At 35.0% G+C, this 10,866-nt stretch overlaps 1 protein-coding gene across 1 annotated transcript; it reads right to left on the bottom strand.

Annotated features, from left to right (window-relative positions):
- Positions 1–7,915: 7,915 nt before the first annotated feature.
- LOC107901877 (F-box protein At5g46170) lies at positions 7,916–10,527 on the bottom strand. Its single transcript, XM_041095486.1, has 2 exons — positions 9,013–10,527; positions 7,916–8,667 (listed from the first exon to the last, which is right to left on the bottom strand). Exon 1 carries the CDS (start codon positions 10,201–10,203, stop codon positions 9,025–9,027), a length of 1,179 nt encoding a protein of 392 aa, XP_040951420.1. The 5' UTR covers positions 10,204–10,527; the 3' UTR covers positions 7,916–8,667; positions 9,013–9,024.
- Positions 10,528–10,866: the final 339 nt, after the last annotated feature.

The raw sequence follows: 10,866 nt of genomic DNA, 5'->3' as shown, positions 1-10,866 counted from the left end.
TAATTGATTGGTTAATATTCGCTTATCCTTCGACCTTACTTTCTCAACCAGGATAAACTACGATTTTCTCGGCATAACTTATCTCCCGATCTCATTTAACCCATGATTACTTCCTAAGGTTGTCAAGCTCAGGGTTTAGGAGAGAGTAATCTATACCAACTAATCCTTTCAGGAAACCCTAAATCCTTCATTAATCACGTCCTTATCCATTCGTTAATCTCCCCTAAGGGATTTAGCCACTCGTGTTATTCATAATCTTAATCTCAATTGAACAAAAAATGTAAAGAACACGATTGAATTGAAAGAGAAAATAGATTAGAATAATCTTGATTTGATATCGAGTAGAGCACCGAGTAACTAATCTCTCGATTGGAATAAACGAATATCATCGCTTATGAAAGAGAAATAACTGAAATACTTCAATTAAATAAAAGAACTTTTGGATCGAAACCGATTCCAAGAGAGAAGAACAAAGAGTTTATGAAAAATGAATGAAAACTAAGTTTAACCCTCTTCCTAAACTACGAGGGTTTTTTAAGGCATCTAAGATAACTTAGTTACATCAAACCTCTAAGGTTTTATTTATAGGAGTGTTGGCAGCCCGAATTAGGTCTTCGACATGTCCTAGGTCTTTGTATAAAGTTAATTGTAAGGATGAAAATATCCTTCATATACTTGGGCATCACATTGACCTATGTCGCACCATACAATGTCTATAGCTTGACATGACATACAAATTATGCCTCCTTGGTTTCGTTTCATGCTTTGACTACTTAGGAAGCTTGTACGTCACTCATCCATTGCTCAGATGTTAATTGGGTCTATAAATCATCATCCTACACACTCAATTACACAAATTAGCACTATCTAAGGCCTATATCAGCCTAATAGGTCACAACACTCACAAAATATGTTAAAAACACTTTTTTATGAACTTTTACTACTGACTGCTAAATACCAATGTAATAATAAATACTAAAATGGCTAGAAAATAAATTCCTTGAGTGTGAAAATGGACCGAAATTACTACTACATTTGACATCAGGTCAAATATAATAAGAATATTATTAGCCTTAGTAGCACAAAAAAAGTTGGAAAATATTTCAAATTCATGTTAAATAAACATTTTTCAATGGCATCAACTCATTGTTGTTAAGAAGATTAATTAGTAGGGGAGGTTGCACTATGAGTGTGAGTGTGATTCCTATTCCTTTGATAAAGTGAGTTTGCCATATTTTTCTTTTTCGCAACATGTATAAGAATTCTCCCCTACTTACGAAGTAGAGATCTTTTATATTTTAAAAAGGTTCAAGTTGATGTCTATGGGTTTTCGGAAACTGCTAGTTCCAATCCTATTCAACTTTCATTGAATCTCTCTTTAATGATTGATCGCAACATGAGCTTTCAAGTACAACTACTCCGATCTCTAGAGAGAATAATAAGTCTACATGATACTTGAGGAAAACAGGCGAATCTAGATGTTTTGGATGAAAGAAGCTTTGTTTCAATCTTATATGCGTAATTCTCGCTTCATGTTGCAGACATGTCTTTTGCTTGTGACGAGTACGTGGTGGACCTTGCTTTTAAAACTATTAATGACGTAACCTCTGGCTTCATGTTCCACAGGCTATGCACAAGCACTAAAAAGTCGATTAGTGGCGAAGATTATCCTTCACAAAGTATATAAAGAGGGTATTCATGCCTTTACATAGGAGGCATTCCAAATAAAATGGAAGCATTTACTAATACTTGAATTAATAGGTCTTAGGCCTCTCTCTATATATAAGCCATAGGTAAGGCAGAAGAGGTAGGAGGCGCTATCATGAGATCGCCTTTGTATTGAAATAAATGCTTCCAAGCACTACGACCATGATGCTACTCAATTGATTTTTTATCCTTTTTCATGTCTCACAATTGACCTTGGGAAATCCTTTCCTTCTTTTAGGAACCAGTTAAGATGGAGATCAAATTATTTCTTAATAATTTCCTATTAATTCCCTTCCTGCTCATTCCTACATACAACTGAACTTAATTAGAAGAATTTGAATTCAAGACAAAAGAAAGATGAACCCATCAGTCTTTGTTGAAACATTTCTTAAATCTAGACCTAACTTTGGAGCTTACAAGTACTCATTCCACAATAAGACCAAAAATGTTGCCCTTGGGATTTCCAAAAGGAAAGTTTTGTCTCTTTTGTGAATTGAATGGGTCAACAAGTGTCTACTCACAATGAAATTTCTGTTGATCCTTTTGAAACTGAAGTTCATTTATTCTGAACTTTAGACAATTCTTCTCCACATGTAGAACAGATACAATTTTGGAGTTCAGAGTGGGCAGCTAGTAAACTCGCCCTTTTGTGAGCCCTTCATTAATCACGTATTTAATCCTGCTCTTGCAATCGATTATCTTTATGAGGAGATCTACATTGAAAAACCTGAAGGTTTCGTCCCTAAAGGGAAAAAATACAATTTTTCTTCTAAAAATGCTTTATATAGATTGAAACAAGCCCTAAGAGCTTGGTATTCTAGAATAGGTGAACATTTGTTGAGTTTGGGTTTCAAGAAAAGTCCTAGTGAGTGTACATTGTCTTCCAAGACTACTAATAACAATGACTTATTGGTTGTCTCTCTATATGTTGATAACTTACTAATAGTAGGGAGCAACTTTGCAACAATTCAAAGATCAAATGATAGTCTTTGAAATTATGAACTTTGGAGAGATGTCCTACTTTCTTAGGATCAAGATTTCTCAATCCAAACAAAGAATTTTCATTTCTCAACAAAACTATGCTAAGTAAATGCCAAAAAAATATGAGGAGTTGCAAAATTGTTAGAACCCTATTAGCTCAAAATGAAAAACTCAACTAAGGCAGTAGCTTTACTAAGGTTGATAAAATCAATTACAGAAGACTAATTAGTTGGTTGTTGTATTTGAAAGTAACTAGACTGGACATAATGTTTATTATTAGTCTTCTTTCTAGATTTATGCAAAACGGTCATATGTTTTTCCCTCCTATGAGCAAGTTGCCTCCGCTCCAAACGAGTTGACTTAGACTCCATAACGAATGAGGGATGTCTGGTTTCACCGGTCACTGTAGAACCTTCTAGAATATAAATACTATTGATCCTTTTTACCTTTTTACCTTTCAAGTCTAAAATACTCAATGAGATGAGATTATTTCATAAATCAGGTACATGTTTGACATCTGAAAGTGTATTAATCATCCCATCATGCATTCTAATTTTAACAGTACCAATACCGATTATCTTACTGGATGAATTGTTTCTCATGCACACGACTCCACCCTCAATCAAATTGTATGTGGAGAACCATTCTCTGTTGGGACACATATGGAAAGAACATCCTGAATCTAGGATCCACTCAGATGTAAGCTTAGAGCTATCCTTCGTTGACACTAACAAGAAATCATCACCGCTTTCATCGGCCAAATTAGCACCAACTACATCTTCCTCGTTACTCTCAGCAGCCCTTTTTTTCGCAGTTTATAAAAATATACTTTGACGTGACCTAACTTCTTACAATAGCGACACATTTTGTCTCATTTCTTTGATGCTACCAAAATAAAAGCTTGCCTATATACCTTGCTATCTGAACCAAACTCGTTATCGAGTTTGTATTTACTTAACAAATGACCCTTCACATCCTCGAATGAGAGTTTGTCTCTGCCATAAATCAGGGTCTTCCAAAAAGACTTGTATGAATGGGGTAAAAAGCATAATAATAGCATAGCTTGATCTTTATCGTCAATCTAAACGTCAATGTTCTTTAAATCATTCAAAAGAGTAATAAATTGAATAATGCGATTTCTAAAAAGCTCACATTCGTTCTTGCAAAACGTAAATAGACGTTGTTTCAATACTAAACGGTTAGCCAGAGACTTAGTCGCATAAAGAGTTTCTAACTCTTTCCACAAGGCGGATGAGGTTTTCTCCATCAATACTCCAACAATATCCTATTCATGAGGCACAACTGGATTGTAAACAGGGCATTTTTATCAAGCTTTTCTCATTCTGTCTGATCTAGATTCTTAGGCTTTTTCCCGGTAACAACCTTTTTCAGGCCGGTCTGAACTAAAATTGTCATCATCTAAACTTGCCATAGATTGAAATTTGTGACACCATTGAACTTCTCAATGTCAAACCTTGTTGTCATCTCTAAATGGGCTAGTCTATGAAAATTGAGCTAGCCCTGATACCACTTATTAGAGATTGACCCAATTAAGAAACAAACAAGTAAAAATAGCGAAAAAAATTTGAAAAATTTAACACACAAATTTAACATGGATAAACCCCTCCAAAGAGGATAAAAAACCATAGGCGAATATAATTTCTTTATAATGTTAAAAGAACAAAGAATACAAAAGATGGAGATTAAATACTAAACTCCTAAACCCAAAAACAAAGAACCCTCAAAACGTAAACACAAAATCCTCAAAAAGTGTTATGAGTTCTAATCTTTAATGGATGTTTTTCTAAGGTTGTAAAAGAGCCTATTTATAGGCTAGATTCGTAGGTCAAATAATAATAAAATAATCTAGACTAATCAAAGTTCGACTGAAATAAATAAATAAATAGAGTTTAATTGGGAGATGATCTCTCAATTTTGACTGAAATATGAGTCATACTCAACAATAACTATGGCACAACCGCCAGCAAAAAGCAAAAAATATTGCAGTTGCAACCACTGTGAATCAAACAATTTGGTTGAGGAAATTGTTGAACGATTTGAGCTTGACTCAAAATCAGGCAACTAAGATCAAGTGTGACAATCAATCAATTATGGCAATGGCAAAAAATCCTATTTGCAATGAAAAAACCAAGCATATAAAAATCAAGTATCATTTTGTTCGAGAAGTTATATCAGAAAATAAAGTTGGTCCATTGCAGCTCAGAAGACCAACTTGCAAATATTTTGACTAAAGTTTTTCTTATGGCAAAGTTTGAAGTCTTAAGAAAAAATCTTGATGTTTCCATTAAAAATAACAAGGAGGAATGTTGATGATAATGCTATTTTTAATGTTTAAAATATTGTTACTTTTAATTTATGTTAACTAGGTTTGTTTTTTTTTTTTAGTGATCAATTATAGTTACTTTAATTGATTTTGGATAGGCCTTAGGATAAGGAGGATGACTATGATTTGGATGAAGGTTATGTTTTGAATAAGAATGATCAAAATAGAGTTTAGATAATATTTTTTTCACTGTAAATATGTGTAAGATGCTTTGCATCCAAGTAAAGAACAACAAAGCTTATTCTTACTTTAAAATTCTTGGGAAACTAGAAAAGCTTCCTGTGATTAAAGGAGTATTCTTCTAGCTTTGACAAACTAAAAAGATTATTATCGCCACAAATTAAAGTCATATACAATTAACTAATCAAAAAACATAAATAAACTAGACCAAAAATGACTAGTGCTAGCTTTTGGCATCACTTAAACTCTGAAACTTTGTAGGGGAGAGTGGAATTTGAGCCTATGTAGAAGCTTTTCAGATATATCAATGTTCTTGATTGCCAATTACTCATTTTCATATATGCTTTAAGATATATTATTCTTGACATTCACTAGGAAAGTAAATTTTCATGTCTTGTATGTATTTCACTTGGACCAGATGCTCAAGATCTTAACATACAAGAAATAAACCAGAAAAAAAATTTTAAAAAGGAAAGGGATTTCTTGTTATCTTATCCTTTTGGATTTATGAACTCAACAAATGTTAGACCATACAATAAATCCAAGAGCTTCCAAACCAAACACTACTGGCTCTTGAAAATACTAGCTGAAGTCAGGCAGGGTCAATGGAATTAACAATTGTACATGCAAAAGAAAACCTCTCCATTATGTTATCAAAATTTGGTTTCTCATAGCTAGAGGAACCTTAGTAGATGTAGTTTGAGAACACCATTGAGTAAGATTAGCATAATATTTGTATATAGATGTATAGTTTGTTCTTAATAAGTTTGTAAAAGCTGATTTTTCTGTATTTTGCGTGTATGTTTATCCAATTTGTTTATAGATATGTGCTTTGTTATCAAAATTAATGTACAACATACTAAGTTTTTGGTTTCTTTCACTTACATCACAAAAATGGGCAAGTTAAGGTTTGCTTGGTATTTTCGATCAAATGCCAATGTATTTAAACTCCCATTATTTTAGGCATATGTTATGGTTAATTTGCTTAATGCATAAGCTTATCAGAGGTTGGTTCATTCACCCCATTTTAGTTTATGGGTATGACAAGCAATGCCACTTACAAGTAAGCAGAACTTCAATCTGAACTGACTTTTAAGTTCTCAGAAAATGAATTACAGATTTCAATCTTATATCTATTGGATTTCATCTTCTAAATATAACATTGTATTAGACACTTGTAGATATTTCAAAGATTGTGATGATAGTGAGGCAATAAAAGCAGTACATCCCCCCATGATTTGGATTGTGAATGACCTTCTCAGCCTGCTAAATTTATATACCCATTTCAAACCAATTTTCTTGATTGGGGTTCACGTGATGAGATTGTTCTAAATTTGGGAGCTTACATCATTTCCACTTGTTGAGTTTCACGTGAGCCCACTGGCCACGACTTCCATTTGCTATAAGAGTTTTTCATGTTTTTGTTTTTTTTTTCCTTTCTGAGATAATGGCCTTTGGTTGGTAATGTAAGTAGTTGCTTTTCATAATAAAGAAAAACTTGTTTTTTTATAAGTTGCAAAAGTGCTTCAAAAAAATGAAGCGGACAAATGTGTAATTATAGATTCTTTCTTATTATTATCCCGCAACAGAGCTTCCAAAAGACGTGCCCTCTCTCTCTCTGTTATTGTGGATTTGGTAATGAGCATAAGGAAGAAAATGGTAGACATTGAAGCCCATTTTCTTGCATGTTGTAAAAAGGATACCTTAAACACTAAACGAGTGGCAGCATGAATGAAGAGAGAAAAACTGAAATCAGGACTGGTTTGATGATGATGATGATAAGGGTCCAGTTTTCATAAGTATATCTTAAGAACTACTTAAATATTATTTTATAAAACACCTGCATTTAAATGGATTATTTTACTGAATTTAGAAAGAAAAAAAAAGGGAGAATAATTCATTAGTATACGTATTTTAAAAGCTTAATCATTGTCTAATGATACCGATTAAATTTTAATAGTGATCATAAGAGCCCACCTCCAGTTTAGTGAGAAACAATGATTAAAAATGCTCACTTTAGATATTAGTTTAGTAGAAAAGTTACAGTGCATTTTTCTTTTTATGGAATAGGTGAGGTTTTTTTTTTTTAATAACCTTTCCATATAAGCATGTGGGCCTTCATTTCCTCATATGTTCCGTAATCTTAAATAAAATAAACAATCAAGGCGGAAGTTAAAGCGAGTATTTGAGATACTCTTCAATACCTGATTAAGCGTAATTTCTTTTTGAAGGACGATTGATTCACGCAAGTATGAAATGGAAGAAAGGAGCAGAGCCAGCTAATTGAATCTTAATTATATTATTGTAAATAAATAAATAAAACAAAAACTTGGCCAATCAATCAATATTTTAAAACAAGAGGATGAAAATGGCTACTCATATTTTTGGTACAGCCTCTGCCAGATCCCCACAATCTTTTATTGCCAAATGTCATGCCAACACTCCCCAACAGTATGAAATATATATGAAAATTTTAAAAAATAAAAATAAAAATCAAAGAAATTGATTCATCTGTCTCTCTCTCTCATGTATGATGAGGAAAATCAAATGCGGGAACTCTACTGGTTGTTTCCACGCCCATAAACATATAATATACATCTAAGTCTAACATAGAAGACAATTTATTCACCGCATATAATAATCAATCTTTAATCACATTGGGCAGGACAGGCTTCACTGGAACATGAATCAATGAACCAGAACTCGATCAAAATGCACATTTTATATATTGCAAATTGAATTCACTTTTAAACACATAATGAGCTAAACAATATACAAGACTCAAAAATCCAGTTTGACTAATACCACACCAAGATCCCTTTCACCACCTAAGTTTTTCAAAGTGGCACATATCGATTTATCATCACCTGGATTTGTATCACAACTAATGTAATGGAATAACAGCCGCAGCAACATCCACGTTCCAACCTCTACCAGGCGTCTGCAGCATCTGCTTAAACTGAATTTGCCAAGATTGTGACCATAAAGTATCCATTAACTTTGAAAAAATTACAATAAGTTTATCCAACGAAAGCTAAAAGCTAAGTTGCAAACTACATTTCTTTATGAACTTCATAAGCATATAACATAAAGCATCACATCTTCATACCTACAATATACACATAAAAGAGGGATCAGAGTTAAAAAGGCTACAAATTCAAAGCTCTTACAACATCAATCTGATCACAGGTGTGCTCTCGTACAAGCATATGCCGGAAATAAAAACAAGCAGCAAGTGCATTAGGCTATCAGTTGAAGCACAAAAGCCGAAACGCTTGCAGTGCATTATCAACATTCATGGATTGCTTTCACAGGTGGTCCCAAGCAAGGTTTTGCTTCCATGGGACACAGCACCGAGATTAAGCTGCAACATGTAACAAAATTGTTGTTTGGTCATCAGCTTTCAAAAAGCATGCTATCTTCTTCCCCTTGACCATTGTGCTTGACTGCTCTCCCTGATCAATGCAAAATGAACTTTGAATTCAGAATAGATGAATAGATAAACCATATGAATGCAGATCCAAAACTCAAAAAAGGAATGAAGATGCTAAGGTATGCTAGTTAGATTTCAGGCAGCGCATGCATTCCGAGATGCTTCCTAGCATAATCATGTTTGCTCTCCCCTCTAATTCACAATGAATTATACAAATCAAAACGATCATAATAGAACCAGAAGACATCAAGATTCAACAGCATATTTATATTTTAAAACCATATATCTAAAGGACTAATGGTGAACATAAAGTCATGTAACAAATTAATCAGCATAGACAAGTATTTCAAGCATATGAGAGTTTTACCGTTGCAGGGTATCAAAAGGAGTTCATCTCCAAACAATACGTCCTTCTCTTAATCAGCATCTTCGCAGCAGTCCCATAAGGCTCTTCGAAAGCAGTTGATAACCAAGAAGCATCGGAGACCTCTTTTCTAGAAGCAGATTGCTCACTGGGCCTAATTGCAACTAAAGTAGCACCTTTTAATACAACCCCGTTTGGCAATTCCAAATGAGGGGCATACCAAAGCCTCATATTCAATGCCGGCACCTGCGTCCTTTTGGAAGCTGAAGAAGCCGATAATGGCTTGACTCTCAACTCCTCAAGCTGATCCCTGTTCATACGAAGCACCCCTTGTCCATCCGCATCGGTTAAAACCAAGGTATCCAGCGTCCTATGCTCAGCAATTATCGGTTGAAGTAAGTAATGCCTTGCTGATGCTGCGATTAACGAACTAATCGTCCAAACAACCCTTAATTTCAAGCCTCCATTGGTATAAAACGACTCTGGAATACTCCCATTATCATCACCGTTGCCGGTAATGCTATTGTTGCTGCAAAACCCATCGTTGCCATACTCCGATACTTGCGAATGCACGTCATTAATAACGGAGGCAGCTCCAAGGATGATGCAGTTATCAAGGGTTGATCCGAAATCTGCTCTCCATTTCAACAGAACTCCATCGTCAATTCCTAACTCGCCGCTGGGTAATTCGATTCGGAGGAAACGAATCTCGCTGAAATTTCTAAGCACTTGAGTAGGGGAATGGTGGGTGACACCAGCTTGGCCCATTTCGGCATCATCATCATCAGCGCCGCGACCGACGGATGAGGAAGAGGAAGGGGCGTTAACCGTTTCATTGAGAAGGGAGCGTTTAGGGCCGAGGAATTGACCCAAAGCTTGAAGGGGTTTAACAATGCCTCCGAAGACGAGACGCAAGAAGTTGGAGAAGGGACCGGCGGGACGTGACTTGTCGGAGGATGAGGAAGAGGGGGAAGAATCGTCGTCGGAGATGACACAATCGACACGAACGAGAACGTTATCAACTTGAGGGACGAGGGAATGGAAACGACGGGAGACAAGGCAGCATCGGCCGAGAGCTTTAACGTCGCCGATCTTGTTGAAGATTAAAAGAAGGAGAGAGTCGGGAAGACGGTCGAAGTGATCGAGTGGCAGGGAGTGGAATCTGTGGATGGGATCTGAACGAACCGGACACATTTTTCGTTTCTCTAAATGGGATTATCTGGTTGGGAGAAGAAAAGGGGTTAGATCTGGGGATGGGCTGAGGGTAAACCTATCGTTTTTAAGGGAAGGGAAGGGAGATAGGGCGGAGTAGGATGGAAATGGAAGGATGAGATACTTCCAAGGTTTTTGTCTTTTTCACAGAGAGAGAGAGAGAGGGTTCGCGTTACAGAAAGAGAAGAAAGGTGTGAACGGGACCGGAAAAAAGAATACTCACAACGTTAACTTTATCCATTTTAGCCTCCATACCATCGTTGTTTCGATTGCGCGGAAGCAATTGAAACCAATAACACTAATTCATCATCAAATTTTTATTAATTTTTTTATCAAATAAATAATAAAGACAACAAAAGAAATCAATAGGATGTTGTAAAACTTCCCCAAAATCTATATTATAAACATAAAAAGTATAGAAGATATAAAATTTTATTTCTAATGGACATTAGAGTCCTAAAATTTCATAATATTCCCTCTTGAATGTTTATTGGTAGATAATATATCTCGATAAAATTTTATTAAGATAAAAACCTTGTGGAAAAAAATTCTTAGCGAAGGGAAAAAGAATAATGTTATGAGTGAGGAAAAACTTTGAAAAAATATATTTTGATCTTTTTAGGAGTTTTAACAATAATAAGCAAA

Source organism: Gossypium hirsutum, chromosome D06 (assembly GCF_007990345.1).
Source record: "Gossypium hirsutum isolate 1008001.06 chromosome D06, Gossypium_hirsutum_v2.1, whole genome shotgun sequence".
NCBI classification, from domain to species: domain Eukaryota; kingdom Viridiplantae; phylum Streptophyta; class Magnoliopsida; order Malvales; family Malvaceae; genus Gossypium; species Gossypium hirsutum.
Note: the sequence above shows the minus strand (reverse complement) of the source record. Positions and strands in the feature narration are given on the sequence as shown.